The sequence below is a fragment of the Centruroides vittatus genome, unplaced genomic scaffold, assembly GCF_030686945.1.
Source record: "Centruroides vittatus isolate TY-2023 unplaced genomic scaffold, ASM3068694v2 contig_986, whole genome shotgun sequence".
Lineage (NCBI taxonomy): Eukaryota > Metazoa > Arthropoda > Arachnida > Scorpiones > Buthidae > Centruroides > Centruroides vittatus.
The window spans coordinates 364,503-382,389 of NW_027122655.1; the positions used below are offsets into that span (position 1 = coordinate 364,503).

General features: G+C 31.4%; 3 protein-coding genes across 5 annotated transcripts in view; 1 reads left to right on the forward strand and 2 right to left on the reverse strand.

Annotated features, from left to right (window-relative positions):
- The window catches only part of LOC136985995 (CYFIP-related Rac1 interactor B-like), a 48,956-nt gene extending 40,353 nt beyond the window's left edge, over positions 1-8,603 (forward strand). For 2 of the 3 annotated variants that reach the window (XM_067283431.1, XM_067283430.1), the window contains exons 7-10: positions 7,581-7,783; positions 7,914-8,040; positions 8,124-8,194; positions 8,266-8,602. In XM_067283431.1, coding sequence (XP_067139532.1) covers positions 7,581-7,783; positions 7,914-8,040; positions 8,124-8,194; positions 8,266-8,329 — 465 coding nt within the window. In that variant the 3' untranslated portion in view covers positions 8,330-8,602. Of the gene's footprint in view, positions 1-7,580; positions 7,784-7,913; positions 8,041-8,123; positions 8,195-8,265 lie in introns of all 3 variants that reach the window. The other variant, XM_067283429.1, reaches the window with a different exon arrangement.
- The window catches only part of LOC136985992 (CDK5 and ABL1 enzyme substrate 2-like), a 390,978-nt gene that overhangs the window by 190,315 nt on the left and 182,776 nt on the right, over positions 1-17,887 (reverse strand). The window lies entirely within an intron of this gene.
- On the reverse strand, positions 9,374-9,850 carry LOC136986006 (protein GVQW3-like). The gene has a single exon (XM_067283456.1). The coding sequence runs from the start codon at positions 9,848-9,850 to the stop codon at positions 9,374-9,376; it is 477 nt and encodes a 158-aa protein (XP_067139557.1).

Sequence of the window (17,887 nt, forward strand, 5' to 3'; positions counted from 1 at the left end):
CAGAAATGTTTGCTATTAAATTGGAGAAACTGTAGGATGGGGAGCTTCCCAGCCACCACAGGGAGGGCTGCATTTGAAACAGTAGAATAGCACCTGGTAAGTCGTAATAAGGCAATCCGTTGTGCAGACTTCAGAAGCCGATGGTTATGAGATTGAGAGGCAGCAGCGCTCCAAACAGCAGATGCATATGAAATCGTTGGTAAAAACAGGCAATCATGTAATGCTCACACAACAAGAAATAACACCACACTAAGCCGGAAAATGTGTCGGTCATCCTTTGTTTTCACAAAATTAGCAGCGAGGTCACTTGAGCACGCAGACGAAATCTCAGGCAATTGACAAAAACCGAGACAAATTTTTCGCGAAAAAAATTGACAAAAACCGAAACTGACGATAACCAAAGTTAACAAAAACCAAGGTGTTACTGTATTTGTACTGTATCAAATTCAAAAACTAACTGTTTTGAGTTTGTTCCAATTTGTATATTCTATACCCACGGTGGCCAAACTGTGGCTCTTGAGCCACATGCGGCTCTTTTCTAGTATACTTGTGGCTCACTGCAAGATACTTAAATTTATACTAAATTTGTTTTTATTTTAATTTTGCTTTTATTATTTTTTATGTATGATTCCTGGATAATATAAAATAAATAATATATTGTTTGAAATAAAAAAGTCAAAATATGGCAACGTTATACATTATTTATTGAAAAATAAATGTAATATTTATTAAATATCATAATACGTAAAAACATTAATAGAAAAAAACAATTATAATGCTTATTTATCCAAATCAACATTAAAAATGAATATATAATGAATAACGATTTCTATAACGTTAATAGTTTTGAAATTTATATTTCCTTATTGACAATTGAAACTAGGAAACGTTTTAGCATTTTTTGGTTTTTAAATTTAGATTATGCTACTTAATACGGCAATTATAATTTATTTATTATTAAAAAAATTATATTGTATTATAAAACATAATATAAAATGAAATAATAGCTAAAGTGTTGTTTTTTTTTATAAATATTTAAATGAATTGCTGTGGAAAAATATGTATATATGTATATGCGGCTCTTCAACGAATTCTGTTTTCAATATATGGCTCAAGTTCTAAAGAGTCTGACCACCCCTGTTCTATACTATACTTTTCAAAACTGTTAATACTAACTCTTCTCTTTTTGCTCAACCACTCTTGCTTTGCTCCTTTCACTCAATTCCCATGGGCAACCTCCTTGCTTTGTATGATAAGAATCTGTTTATGGATCCTACAAAGAGGAGTAAGGCGTACCAGCATGACATTGATGCAAATAAAACACATACATTAGGACCAGTGGTAGATTTAGCACTTGAGAGGCCCCAGGTGCAATTCAATTTTGAGGCCCCTCACTAAATATTTCCACTACCCCTACACCCTACAGTGTGCATTCTACATACATGTTTGTTACTTTGCTAGGCACTATACCTGTGGTCCAAAAAAAATGAGATATAGGGAAATAACATTGAAAATTAACCAATATAAAATTACAACTGCCTGGCTGTATTTAAAAGGTTACTGATGTTCAGGTTGTATTAAGAAAATTGAAAATTATTGTAGAAGAAATATTAGGTTTCAATAGGTAAAAGTGTTAAAAACAAAAAAATCTAGTAATCCATGGATATAAAAAATAATTTACAAATAAATTTTTATTATTCATAGATTACTAGATTTTTGAAATACAAAATCAGTAGTAAATTTTAAAATAAATTATTATAATAGATTTCACTGTTGTTTTTGTTTGATAAATAAAAATGGAGGACATTTTGAACATTTGTTATAATTAATTCCATTCCAAGTATTAAATTTCATCTTTTGGGTTTTCTGGGAATGTGCTGATTGATAAAGTGAATACAGAAATCTGATTTTTTGCTTCTGTAAATTGTTATGTCAGATTCACACATTCGTGAATGTGCATGCATTTATTCATGTAGTAGCAGAGTTGATAGATATACTGGTCCTTGCACTGCCAATAGCTCTAATGCTACCTTACTACATAATAAATATTTCTGCCACTTCGAATGCTTAGATTGCCTCTAGGTGTAAGTTTGGCTGGAGCATAGGGAGTAAGTTTGTTTTTTGCTTACAATTTGTGTTCATTTTTGGGAGTTTTTGTTAAGAGTAAGAAAAGGTAGTCAAAAAATTTATAGTTAAGTCTGTATATACATTATTAATACGGGATGCCTTTGGGATTCCAGAGAACTCTGAATTAAAAAGAAAAGGGGTTGATGAGAACTATATATACATTAAATTGTGGAAATGTTTAGAAATGTTAAACCATGTGTTAAGACAGGATAGATTCAAAGTGTTACAAAAAAGAAGATTTAGGATTTAGGATGGTTTTGGAGTTTATCAAGGTTAAGCCCATATCTTTTTTTTTTTTTTTTTTATTAATATTAGGTGAATTATTGTAGTTTGCAGTGAGAAATGAGCTGTGATATATGTTATTCACAATTTATATTTTCTTTATTAATGAGATAGATAGAGAGATTAAAGTTCAGCCAAATAAAGTTAGGAACAGGCTAGAGAGAGGGATTAAAAGTCAGTAGATTTAGTTTTTGGATTTCAAATATAGGTTGTGAGAAAAAAGAGCAAATTCTAACTATTTAGACAACATATTCAACATATTTACAGGCACATAATAACTTAAAGATAACTAGGGGATGATGGGTTAGAGATTGACAAATAAAATAGGTAAATATAGGATAGCAAGAGTTCAGACAGTATTATTAGATATTGACAGTGATAGCAGTTAGTGATGACATGGAGTCTTAAAGAAAGACATGTTACTGACGTTTTAGGTCTATATAAAACAAAGGACAAGTGTATTAGGCCATCAATAAACCTTCATTCATATTTTTCTTTTGATAGTGCAGAATATTATATAAATTACCAAACTATGTATTGATAGATCCAATGTGAGTGCCATAATAGAGCTGAAAATTTTTGCTTTTGGCAAATTTCTCAGCTATATTCGCTTGGAATGAGCATCTTTCAATTAGTACTAATTTAAAAATCCAGTGTCAATATGACTAAGTTTTTTTGGCAAAAATCGGCAATTTTCATGCTAACTGGCGAATTTGGTGATAGGTGGCGAAATCATCAGTTTCCCAAGTGCTTCATGCAAAAATGTCTAGAAAACAGTCAATTGAGTTTAAAGTTGATTCCGTGATTAAAGAATTAGGTGGCAATATATTTTGCCATACCAAAAAAACAATACTCTGTTAAGTGCTCTACACATGTCAACTACGAACATGATACAATTAAGAAATGACTTTTGGAACATCACAACAGTGCAAAACACAAGAAACATAACACACTACAGTCACAAACACTGTTGTTTGAAAATGGAAGCGATTTTGATAAAGAAATGATTGAAGCATTCACCAGCGCAGATATTCTGCTTGAAAAATTAAATAACGAAAAACTGAGATTGTTTCTCGAGAAATATATGAAGAAGCCAATCAAAAGTGTTCTGTGTATTTTTTTATTGTAATTAGTTTTTTAATGAAATGTTTATTTTATTGAAATTGATGCTGCTGTTTGCAATTGTGCTCATAATTTAGCTGAAATATGATTTTATTTGAAGTCTCATTGCGTTATTTATTTTTTTTAGCACTGTGGTCACATCAAAAAACTATCTTCAACTCAGTAACATAAAAAAATTAAGGATAAAATTAATGGACATGATGTCTATTTTATTGTTGATGAAACTAGTTACAAAGTGCATGTAAAGTGGTCAATGTGCTTGTAGGAAAATTGAATGGCGAGAAAGCAAAATCAATATTAATTGATGTGACATTTCACTCAACAGTTGACATTATAATATAAGAATGTATAAGCAACGTGTCTAGAAAATTGTGGTCAAATGATTTAAAATATTCAAAACTGAAGTTAATAGTGACAGATTAAGCAAAATACATGATGAAGGCAGTAAGTGAGATTAAGAAAAATTCATTGATTTTTCCAAATGTGCATCACGTCACGTGTGTCACTCACACCTTACATAACGTTGCATTTAGGATTCAGAACGAGTACAAATTAACAAATTTGCTTATATCAGAAATGAAGAAGTTTTTTGTGAAGTCAAGAGAAAGCCAAAATGATTTTAAGAATGTAATTGGAGTTAGTAATCTTCCTCCAGAATCAATTGTCACTCACTGGGGGCCTTGGTTAAATGCTGCAAAGTACTATGTCAATAATTTTGATACTGTTGAGTGCTTCATTTTGAACTATAAACAAAAATCTCATTCAAATGCTAGAAATGTTTTGGTGAAACTATTGCAAGAGAAGAAAGTTAACCTCAAGAAAGAATTATTTGATCTCCGTAATCTCTCAAGTTATCAAATATAATTTCATTGGAAGAACAAGGATTCGGTGTAACTAAACAAGCTGAACTAATTGAAAATGCAAAAGATATTTTCTGGTTAACCTATATTTTCTCAAAAATTGGAAAAAGTTTTGTCAAGCAATCCTGATCTTATCAAATTTACATCTTTTGATATGAGATTTTTTTTTTTTTTTTTGTTTTAATAGCGAATACGCTCCTTTAGTTGTAGTCGACGTTGAACGTTCGTTCTCATTGTATTCATCGATAATGAGCAATTGACGTCATTGTTTAAGCGAGGTTTATTTGAAATATCTTAAGCATGTTTAATTCGTTTTAACTCATTTTTGAAATAAATAACTGGCAATTTTTTTTGTGAATTTAAGGCAAAAAATTGGTGATTTTTGCCATGATTTTAGGCCCAAAAACTGGCAAAAACTTTTGGCTCTAGACATAAATGTAATTTCTCATGTCAAAAATACAAAACTATTTCATCCTAAATACTATTTTTCACTATACCAAATGAAGTAAAATTGTATAGCACACTTTATGTAGTGTTAAAGTTAAAGACAAACTATTTTTTAAATAATTTATTATGTGGCTATTTCTATGGCTATTTAAATGTATCAGAGGATAAGCTATGGCTTTCCTAATTATGTTATCATACATATGTAATAAAATAGTAAAATGCAGATTTATTTACTTATTTTACCATTACCTATTTATTAAACAGATATACACAGAACATTATGTACAAAACTTATATTGCTACATATTGTGAATGAAACAGTTTTAAACATTATAAAAGAGCTTCTTGTCTTGAAAATTGTTGAAACTAATATCTCAAATACTATAGTACAGATAACAGAGACTTATCATGATGATACTGATAACATTAAAATGATAGAAGATTGCATTCTGATTATAGAAGTGTCATTTTTATGTTACCAGTAGCAGTGTGATAAGTCTCTGTTATCTCTACTATAGTATTTGAGTTATTAATTTTAAATTTTAAACAGATATCTATTTAAAATCTGGAAAATTAAATTGAAAATATATTTTTGATTTATCCACATCCTCAGCTGTAATTTATGCTGAGGATGTGGATAAATCCAGGGCACTGGCTGGAGACGACCCTATGTCAATGGCCAATGAACATTTCCTCTGTGGCACTCAGCCAGCTATCACTGTCCCTGGCGAGGTGTATATATATATATATATACATATACATACATATAAAACATGTGGATATTAACTCGTTGGGCTTTGAGTTGTGTTTTATAGTAAACTTTTATTATTGAAGATTTTACATAAAAAAACAGCTATGAGCAGTTGAAAAAAGCATACATGACCAAAAAAAAGCTCTGACAGAGCCATGACAAATAATACCTTGGACAGTACATTAATATTTAACCTTTGGCTTGTATAACAGAGTTTGTGATCATCATATCAACAAGAGCCAGGCATTCATTTTGAGTAATTGCATCCCAAATTTACTTGATTTTTTTATTTTTGTTTTAAACCATCTGTACTTCCTTGAAGACATTTTCTCAATCCTTTTTTAATTTTACCCCCCCCAATATTTTCTATAGGAGAAGGGTTGGGACTGCCCAATGACCATTTTAATGTGTTAATATCATGCTGGGCCATCCAAGCTTTGGTGGTTTTAGCAGTATGACAACTTGCACTATCCTGCTGGAAAATAAAATGTCTGTGATATTATAATTTTTCTAATGATGGTAATAGGTTTTCCTGAAGGATTTGTTGATATTTTGCTGCATATATCAATCCCTCAATAAAATGCAAATTTCCCATACTTTGGGCTAACATGCAACCCCACACCATAACACTTGCTAGGAATTTAACAGTGCACTGTAGACAGTCGCAATGGAATGCGTTTTGCTTTCTAATGACTTTTTTCTTTTGCCTCCAATGCAACTTCAAACTTTGTCTCATCACTAAAAAACAACCTGCTTCCACTACTGTCTCCAGCATTGCTGTTCTTTGGCTCAATTCAATCAGTTTTTTATTTGTTTTGTGAGAAGTGGTTTTGTCTTTCTGAGAAATGTCACCTGTCACAATTGTTAAGTAAAAAATATTATTATTTTCTTACCTGGTAGAAGTTTGTGCAGATAGATACAAGTTTCTTTTGTTATTTCCTTTCCGGTAACTTTATTCCATTCGTTCACTAATTCATCAAGTGATGCCCTTGATTTTTTAGAATTATTTCACGAAGGTGTGATCAGTCTGTTATAGTTGCTGGCCTTCCAGTTGATTTTTCTGGATGAATTTTACCAGTTTCCTGATATTTTGAAATAATACCCCATACTGTGGAATTACTAATTTTTAATTCCTTTGCAATTTTTCTTAAGGATTTGTCCTGTCTATGGATGATGATAATTACTTCACATGCATCAATACTTACAGCGTTACCAGAAGCCATTTTCATTAAGCAAATACACTTCAATAATGTTTATAAGAAAAATATGCAAATATCAGGTCAGCTCATTTACACATTTAGGGAGAGGTCATTTAATGTATTGTCCAAAAAAAGTTTGGACAGAGCTTTTTTTTTTTGGTCACTTTTTTTTGTAACTTTTATTATAACTAAAGATTTTACATAAAAAAGTTTACTAATATAAAATAATTATAAGTGTACAAAATTTTTCTGTTTGATAGTATTGAAGGATAAACTAGAGATTGATTAAAATAACATAGTCTGAAATTTTTTGTCGGGGTTGTATAGTAGATGCAAAACACTAATGTTTATTTAAATATGAGAATCACTGTTAATGCATTTACTAGTATCTAGGCCTAATATATTTGTTATTTAATAGATAAGTACAATAAAGACAGGTAAGTTATGTTCTTGATTCTCTTAACTTGTGGAAACTAGAAGAGATATTTCTCATTTTTGGTTTTTGTGTTAGAGCCTGACACAATATTTGCATACTTTAGGCATATTTAACAAGCTAAAACAAGTTGGTCCTGTGTGTGTTAAATTTGTTTGCTAGTAGTTTTGGGATGTGTTTGGAGTGGCACTGCCATGCTATAATTTCACGTTTGGAGTAGATTATCTTATGATACAAAATCTTTGATTAGAACACATTTATGTATTGGAAAATTAGCCATTAATTAAAAACTTTTATGATGAAAATAATTACAGTTATTTGTAATTTCTATAGTAGTAAATTTTTAAAATTATTTACAGGAATATAATGATAACGATTTAAATGTGTCTAATGAACTCGCAAACAGAATGTCTCTATTTTATGCTCATGCAACTCCTATGCTGAAAGTGCTGAGCGACGCAACGACTCAATTTGTCTCCAATAATAAAGACTTGCCGGTAGAAAATACAACGGAGACTCTACAGACCATGGCCAACATCTGCCAGAGAATGGTCGAAAACACGTAAGTAGATTATTTTCCCCCTCGAAAATAAAAGTCCATCTACACTAAACAGTAGGACTCTTCTAGTTTTAAAAATATTTAAGGTATTCCAAATATTTCTGTTAAAATTTGATAAAATCTCTTTCTATAGGGAGTTTTCTTCAAGATTTAACAAAGAAGACACTATACTATTTGTTTTGAGAGTCATGGTGGGCGTCATAATACTCTATGATCACGTCCATCCGGTTGGTGCCTTTGCCAAGTCCTCTCACATTGATGTAAGATTACGTTTGAATTTACAAATATTATCAAAGCTAAAAAATATATAAAACTACATTCTTATCTTTCTTAATATTTGAAGATGAAAGCTTGTATTAAAGTTCTGAAAGATCAAGAACCTTGTGATGTGGAAGGTTTATTAAATGCACTTAGGTATGAATTTGTTTTGATGTTAATATTATTATAAAAATATGTCAGAATAACTAACCATTAAAATGTTTTAGATACACAACGATACATCTAAATGATGAAACAACTCCAAAGCACGTAAAAAATCTTCTAGCTTGAGTGCTTTGTTTTAGTCTTACTTTCGCGAATGCATTTTTTTCAAGATCCAGAGAAAGGGACCAAAGAAAATTTATTTACTCTCTGATGTTTCTTTTTCTGTTATAATTTCATTGTATAATTTCACTGTGTGATTTACAATGATTTTGTGATAAAAATCAAATAATTTTTTTAACTTTAATATTGTATTGAAATTTTCTACTTTGTACAGAAAGTTGATCATTGTTAACATTGTTATAATAATGTATGTTAAATGTTTCTCACATTTGCAATAAATATTTAATAAAGTTTTTAATGTTAATTTTAATAAATGATACAAAAGATTTAGCAGTTAACATATATTTGTTAATTAATAACTTAATCTTGAGTGAACTTTTTTGACTGCTGGAAAACACACTAAAAGAATGTCATTTCTAATTGGATGTAAAGGTTATCTTGTGTGAAAAATGGGGTAGCTTCAAATCTCTGTTACACTGCTGAATTAGTAGTATCACATATACACAAGGACAAAAAACCACAAATGTGTGCCTATGACACTATAATGAATTACTGTAATTTATGGTAACTTGTGGTAACTGTCATAGGTTTAGTACATAGCTATCATTCTCAAGACAATTTAAAAATTACATATCTTCAAAATAAAACATCATCATACAAGACAATATTATAATCCCAATGTTTGATATTGACACAAGTGTAACAAATTAAGAAAAATGCAAAAAAAAAAACATTTGTGTAAACAAACAAGGTCTGTAAAGAAATTATACACACACTTGGAATTTGCATATAATAAGAATATTCAAATTTCTGAGTGACAAATTACCGCATTTACACGCATATAAGACAAGGTTTTTATTCATTTATCACAGCTTCAAATTCCTAGGTCGTCCTATACACATGAGCAAACGATACTTTTCGTTTTTGCAAATAATTTTTGTGAACCATGTACGAGGCGTGTTTTTAAAGTAAGTACCGTTTTGAAATATAAAAAAAACAAGCAAACATTTTTAACAAAACTTTTATTTATGTGAAAGCCCATATTTTACACTACTTTTCTACATAATTCCCATTAATATTGAGACACTTATCGTATCGTGGGACCAGCTTTTGTATTCCATCCTCAAAGAATGTTGCTGCCTGATGAGACAACCACTGCAGAACGGTCATTTTGACTTCGTCGTGATTGTTATGGCGCTGCCCTGCCAGATGTCTGTTCTCTTTCACTCTAGTGAAAGAGAACAGACGATTCATGATTGAAAAAGTGGACTGTAGACAGTCCACTTTTTCAATCAAATCGTCAATAATGACTGAAGGTCGCCCACTTCGTTCCTCATCGTGAATGTTTGTGCGGCCATTACTAAAGGCCCTAACCCATTTTCGTACCATTCCATCCCTCATAACACTTTCACCATAAACTTCACTGATTTGGCGATGAATTTCAGCCGCTTTCGAGCCTTTAGCACTGAGAAAACGAATAACGACACGCACTTCGCAGTCAGCGGGATTCTCAATGAGCGGCGGCATTTCAATAATACACAAACAGTAAACATAGTCGACTGGCTCCGTAATGGCGTTTGTGGCTTCCCAAAAGATGTAGGTACACAGCGCGCATGCACTAAGTGCCAACTACAGCGCTCCAGTGGCATTATATTTAAACGGTACTTACTTTAAAAACACGCCTCGTATTTGCATTTTTTCCTGGATGCTTACCCTCTTGTACTTAAAAACAGTGTATTATCTAAGTCATTTGAATCGTTCTTGAATATTGTCAGAAGTAAAGATGAATAGCAACAGGAAAAGCAAAGCTTTTGAATTGAATTCCAGATTGAAATTCCAATTTCAAAATCACATGAGAGCACAATATAAGTTTTAATCCATTCTCACGTGAAAACAGATGATATGAGTTTCTCCAAATTCTGGTTTCTGAATAAGTGTAATTGACAGAGAGTGGATTCAACTGTTATGAATTGGCAAACAAAGGTCCCCAATTGTCCAGCTTTATGTGGACAAATTATGTTGTCAATTTTACAAGATTTTTCCTTAAAGTTTAAAATGCTAGTAATTTTTGCAGGACAATGTGTGCATTTACGTTTATTTAATATTTTACTTGTGATTAAACAAAATAAAATTAGAATTGTATTAATAAATCTAATTTTCTTTATTTTGATCTTTAAGGTCACACCTCGTCCTATATGCAAGGTCATCTTATATTCGAGTAAATATGGTAATAAAAAATTGAAACCAAATCTGCTATAAAATAATTTTACATACAGTAATAAAGTTGCCCTTTTACGTAAAGATTTAATAATTCATACAATTTTCTTTGTTATGAATTAGCTTGTAAATCCACTTAGGCATTGTTTCTGACAAGTATTACAGTTCATGTAAGTTTATTTTATCCCAATAATTATAAATTGCAACTTTTAGGTTAGTCAGCAGTTATGTATTGTTTCTCATCAGCATAGACCAGGGTTGTCCAAGCTTTTTTCCTAATGGGCCAAATCAGAAATTTACATATATTCAGTGGGCCACAAAGGTACTGGTACCTTATATAAATATATATACAGTGGGTGATCGGTTAACGAACATAATCCATTCCAAGACTCTGTTCCCTATCCAAATTGTTTGTTAACCAATTATTGATTTACCATAGGTTTTTATGGGAATTTGATTAATTTGTTCTGGAAACTCCAAAAAATAAAAAATATATACTTTCTTGCTATGTTTATTTATATGTAATAATAAAAATAACAAAATGCAAGACTGTGTATATATGTAGTCATGTTTTTCCCATTTGTGGAGGTTAAAGAAACTGTCTAATGTCAATTGCTTTTCTTGCTTCTTCAGGATTTTTCAGAAGTAATTAAGAGCATTGTAATTGTAGAGATCCCCAAGCCAATGGCATCCAAACCTTAATCTGGTTTGGATGCCATTCTAAGATCATTGTTCTGACATCCTCCCACTTCTTCAAAAGATGTTTAATAGCAGATATCAACATGAATCCACTTTTTCAGAAGAAAACATATCTCGCCAAGTTTCTTGGTGTTCTTCATTCAAGAGTTCTTGGCATTTGTCTGTCATTAGATCAGTTTCAGGTTTCATTATGAGCTCTTCAATGTTCTTTATTTCTCAGATGTGATTTTTGTTACTCCTTAAGTTGCTTGAGTCTTCTTAGATTTTACTGTATCTTTCTTAGATAAGATTGAACTGCAGCCTACTGTAAATCTGTTCGAGCCCAGCAACATCAGACATCTTCTGTCTACACCTTTGCTATTATACTCTCACCTTTCAAAAATAAAAACTGATGCAAAACTCAATGAGTGCCCTCCCAACAGTCTCATGAATACTATAAAAATAATTGTTTCTGTCAGAAAAATAAAAGGCTGGAATTACAAGGGAGAGTTTCAAAGTTCAGAGGAATACTATCCGATCAGTATACACCGAGTTGAGTGTTGATGTCGACGTCTCCCACACTCCAAAAAGTTTGGTCTTCCCTTGTCTTCAAGCAACACTTCTAATCGGTGTTCGTTATTTTACGTCACTTCTTATGTTTGTTCTGTGAGGTTTCGTTGTCCAAACAAAAATCTTTCACGAAAGTGTTTGTTATCCAATTTGTTTGTTAACCGATCACCCATTGTATTTTTAAAAAGTTCAAAATGTGAATAACAAATATGTATAATTACAAAAAAATACTGTACTGTATTATTGACAGTAAAAAAAGAAATTATACTCATACAAAATAAAAACAAATTCAATGTGATTTTTGACATTGCATTCCTTTTATAATATTGTCAATATATGCTTTTATGGTACTAGTCTTAATTGTAACAATGTTAGTTAAATGGGAATCACTAACCTATTTCTTTCAGCAGTTTTGATGTCTTTCATGCACGAAAAGAATTGTTCACAACAGTATGTACTACCCCAAATGCATAAGTTTTCTAGATAAAACAATTTTCTAACACCAATTATGTTGTTATGAGAATAAAGTGTATTCAATGAAACAAGAATAATTTTTAACAACATACTTTACCAAAATAATGAAAATGTACCTAAAAATTAGGGTGCAGTGGGCTGCATAAAAATATTAAGTGGGCTGCAGTGCAGTGCATGGGTTGGACATCCCTGGCCTAGACCATTCAAGAAAGCATTGTCCACAGGATTTAAGTCTGGACTATTCAACAGCCAGTCCATTAATCTGTTTTTTGTTGTTTAAACCAGTTTTTGGTGGATTTAGATACATGACAGGAAACATTGTCTTGCTGAAATATCCACTCATTTCCTCCAATCAGTGGTCCAAATGGAATAAGATGTTCAAATAACATACTTTGATATCATATTGATAGAATTACTTTAGAAAATATCTGCTTTGCCATTAAAAGCAAATCTTGCCAAACCATGACTCCACCACCACGTATCACCACCACGTATGCTAAATATCCCTTTGGTTGCTTTCATTATTTTTGAAAACATTAGCTACTGTTGCACGAGACATTTTTGATGACAAACTAGCAACAACAGCACACATAAGGGTGGCAAGATGGAAAACTCTTATTTTTCTTCTCACTTAGAGCTTATTTCCAAACAGATTTATTTATTTATCCCATATTGATCTCTTTTTTTAATAACATTTTGAATTGCTCCAAGTTCTTATACACAGATTTCAACACTTCTGAAAAGATTTTTATCACTTCCCTTTCGCTCAATTCTTTTCCTCGTGGCATTTTATACAATTTATGTCAGAATGATACAATTATTATGCAAAATAGGGTAAATGAAGTGCATTTTAACTTGCATGCTGCTTATTAAGTTCATTCAATAATATCATAATTATGCATACAATGTGTGTATTATATTTAAAAATTACAACCAAATTGCTGTAATTTATGAATATGTTAAAAATAATTACTTACAAATACATCAATGAACTTATTGTAAATTGGTGTAAACAAACATTATGTGAAGTTAAACACAAATTTCAAATATGTATAATTTCCAGGGCTGTGGAGTCGGAGTCGTGGAGTTTTGGTATTTTAGTTGGAATCGTCAAAAATCCCCCCAACTCTGACTCCTTTTTACTTTCCCAACTTATGTATATAAAAAACGAAAAAGTATTTGAATCGTGTCACATTTGACTCTCAGAGTTTTTTGCAAATCTATACGTTTGGAGATCTCTTGAACCCAAAAAATCTCAAATAAAGGGAAAAATTTGCACGTCCATACACATGTTGGCGTCTAATTTGTTTAATTTCTTTATTCTGTTCTGAACTATTAAACAATATCTCAGAATGAGTAGTTTAAGAAACAAAATTTGAAACAGTAACATGTGTATGAAGAGCATTAATGCTATTAAATTTTGGTTCTTTATTGAAGGTCGACAGGGTAGAGACATAGACGGGGTCACATGTCATATCTCCAGTGTGGTCGGACTTAATATTTTACTCGTTATTAGCATTCACAATCTTATAATATAATCAAGATGGGTTAATAATAATAATAATGATAAGCTCAAAGTTCAAACGGTTAAGAGTTGAAATTTGGTACACAGTTAGGATACATCATAAGAATTTACACTAAGAAGGAATTTTTCGAAATTCCTCTCGCGGGAGAAGAGGGAGAGGGTTAAGGATTACCCTGAAGAACTCTGTTTCTACCATACTATTTTAGATGCAATATTTGGTGTTTTTGTGAAAAATCAAACATACTCAAACATACTTTTAGACCCATCTAAAAATTCTCTAATTAGTCTCGGAAGAGAGTGGACCTAATTCTTGCACCCAGTGAAAACAGGTAAAATCGGCTATAATTTAAATATCTTAATCTTTGTTATCATTACTTTTTGCGAGAACAACATCTGGCTCATCTGCTATTTTTTTTTTTTTTTTTTTTTATAAAACTTGTCTCTATCCTCAAAATTAAGCTTGAGTTCTAAATGTGAGTACAGACAGAAAAGAAAATCTTACAAAATTTGATGATATTTATTATGCACTGAAAAAAATCAATCACATTGACCACTCTTCAAGTCTGGATCTTAAAACGGCAATACTGCACTATCCAGACATTGTCCAAAATACAACATTGATTGTCACAGCGTTGTCACCAACCAAGCTTCATATTTTTCACTTTTAAAATTATTAAATATGATTTAAGAGCTTCAGTGAATGCTGACTTAATAGAAGTGATTATTTTTTGTAAGGAGCAATTCAGTTTTTAACAGAGATGAAAAATAATAATCAACATGGCAAAATAAGCAACCTCTTTTTTACCAGTCTAAATGTTATATTTCTCATTCTTGACTTAGTTTAATGTATCTGTATACTTATACAGTACATAATATACGAGTATATTGGGTAATATATAACATTCTTGTTTGTATAAGAATGTATTTACCATTTTTATTCATACATGCTTATCAAATACCAATGTATATATTCAGTAAATCTGTCAAATTTTAATGTTTAATTTTTTTAAATCGTTTAATTTTGTATTTTTTAAAAAATAATCAGAATCGTTGTCATTATTACTTTCCCGGTTGTTATACAGTATAGGCCCATACTTTTTTCTCTTCGTTATAGGCTCTATAACAAAGGAAAAAATGACAATCAGTCAAAAAATGACTCTCTCAAATTTTTACTCTTTTGGACTCGGGAAGCCTCGAAACGTGAAGTGCAAATGGATGTTAGAATGTGTACCAACCAGTTTAGTTCAATCATTTTCAAGCTTAATAACTCCTGTGTTAAACCATCCGACTCTGATTCAAAATCGTGCCTTCCATACAGTCTAACATTTGTACATACAGGAAAAAAAACCAAATCTTTTGCGTATCTCGACATTTCGAGGTACCGACTCCAAAAATGCAAAAATTTGGGGTGAGATCATTTTTTGAACAATCGCTACACTTTTCCTCTGTTATAGGCCCTATATAACAACAGAAAAGTAAAAATTATCTTATTGACTCATTACTTACAGGAATATTTTAGCTTTGGAATAAAAAAGTTTCTATGTTCTATCTTTATTAGAACTATACTTATTGATGCTAATATTCTGAGGTCATGTGATGATGTCAGAATTTTCGGGCCTACTTTGTTAACAAGTCCGCCCCTAGTCGGAGTCAGAGTCAGAGTCGTGTAAAAATCTACAGACTCCACAGCCCTGATAATTTCTTTACAGACTTTAATCTTAGCAGCAGTTATTCTGTACAATACTAGCATACAAAAGTAATAGTATTTGAAAGAACTGGAAAATATTCTGTTCAGTTTTTTCCTGGTACATTGAAGTCTGGAAAAAACCTATTGTAATAACTTTGGTTACACTTATTGATAATGAATAATTTGTTTCAATTTGATATCTAAAGCTTGTTTTTAAGAATACTTATCCTCACACTGCAGTATAGACACAGGAACTACTTAGGAAGTTCAAATGGAATTTATTCATCTGCCATATAGCCCAAATTTAGTACCAAATGCTTTCCACTTGTACACTTACTTGAAGAGGTGGTTGGGAGGCAGGGGTTCCAATCTACGGTACGTTCGTTAAGTCGAACGAGTTAAACGCGTTAGTAACGAATCGTTCGAAAAGTAGTAGTCTCGCTCAGTGCACATGCTTCGCGGTGATGACGTATCGAACGAAACTCTAACGAAGCTCACGGAGGAGAGTTAGTTTACTTCGTTAAGAAAATGGCGCCCAATGATATCGATGTTTCTAGATCTACTCGAGTATTTAAATTGTGAATTAAAAGGTGAAATGATTGAAATAACTGTCCATCCGAAGCAACCTAAGAAAAATATTTTGGATAAGGCTGCACTAGCAACATTCATATCTTCGATTTTAGAAACAGCCATTTAGTCACAACAAATCGTTCAAAAAGTCTAACGAAACAAGAATAACGATGACGTCATTCTCGTTTAACTTGTTTGACTTAACGTACCCCTAACAAGGAATTGAAGGTCAGCATAAAGGGTTGTCTAAGTGACCTGGTGGCAACCTACTTTGATGAGAGTATAGAAAAGCTAGTATGATAACTTTGTAAATGCCTAAATTGAAATGGAAGATATAGTTTTCAGCTACTTCTCTAACTTCTGGAAATAAAACAGTTTTGATATTCACTGTTCGCTTTTCCCTCCCCTGGTATGTACATTGGAGACTGAAAAAATACTCCTCGTATATAAAATCTGAACAAAACAAGGAAAACAATTCAAAACAAATCCATTTTATTTGCAAGATTATCAAAATTTATAAGTGCAACAAGATATTCTTTAAGAATAATTTTCTTGATAATAATGACACCCATGTGCTTCATAGAAGTCTGTTGTCATCTGGAAAATATCAATAAAATATATTTTTTTAATCTTTCAAAAGTACCAAATTGATATTTTTCAAGATTTTGGAAATTACCTTATTATTATTATTATTAATATTATAATGTCACTTTTCTTGCATTGTTGACAGAAACATGGTGATAGACTACCACCAACATGAACAACAAAACTCCCAATAAATTAGCAAAAATGGCTAGTTGTACGTCAGTTATCATCGTGCTAGAGGAAAGAAAATATTAGTGTTGATTTTTACAAATAATTCTAAATAATTAAAATTCTATAAATCTGTGTGCAACACAATTATTGTTTATAACGGAGTCACAAAACTACAGCCCACAGGTTGAATCAGACACACGAGGTCAGTTCATCTAGCCCAGTGGTTCCCAAACTTATTATGCCCACGGATCCCTTCTCGTAGCAAAAACCTGACCATAAACCCCAAGTGAAATAACTCTATACAACTGCATTATAGCAAAATTTCAAATTTAACTTTGATGTCTTAGATGGTGATTGGTGATGTAAAAATAAAATATAAATAAAACATTTTTATATTTAAAGTATATTTATTGAAATTATAAATTTTGTTTTAAAACATAAAAGCACATTATTTTTTAATGAGATGAGTGAATCTGATGGGATGATATGAGATTATTTATGTTCGGCTCAATGTTTGTGAGTAACATTCGTAAGTCTCTGTGACTAATTTGCAGTCAATTTCTTATTTTCGTGATGAGGTTCATAATTGCACTAAATCCACAGTCTTCTAAATAGGAAGATAGGAAAGCAATCAACAGCTTCTGTACAGTGGCCCATAATGCAGGATATAAAATTGGTATCTGTTTTTGTAACCAGAATTTGTGGTATCCTTGTCCAAACATTGCTTTCAGCTCCTTATTTGTAAATAATTCAATAAGTTCCTCCTGTATTAGTATGGCTTCATCTGAGTTTGTGGGTCTACTTGCAAAAGGGTCCAACACCCAATCGGGATGCCTAAGTAAAGAATATCTTCAAATCTTTGGCTGAGGTCAGAATGAAGAGCTGTTAAGTGTTGACAATAAACAAGCAAATCATCATCTCATTTCTGCAACTTTGAAAGATTTGGAAACAGAGCTTCTCCTCTCCCAAAGTTTTGTTTGTATAAAAAAAGTTTTGTAACAAACGCAGATATTATACTTTTAGTTTTGATTAAATTTAATTGATCGCCTTGTAACTTCAAATTGGTTTTGTTAAATTTGGCAAATAA

What these genes read in the sequence shown, in the direction of transcription:
- LOC136986006 (XM_067283456.1), bottom strand. Translation starts at nt 9,850, where the DNA reads ATGCCGCCGCTCATTGAGAATCCCGCTGACTGCGAAGTGCGTGTCGTT.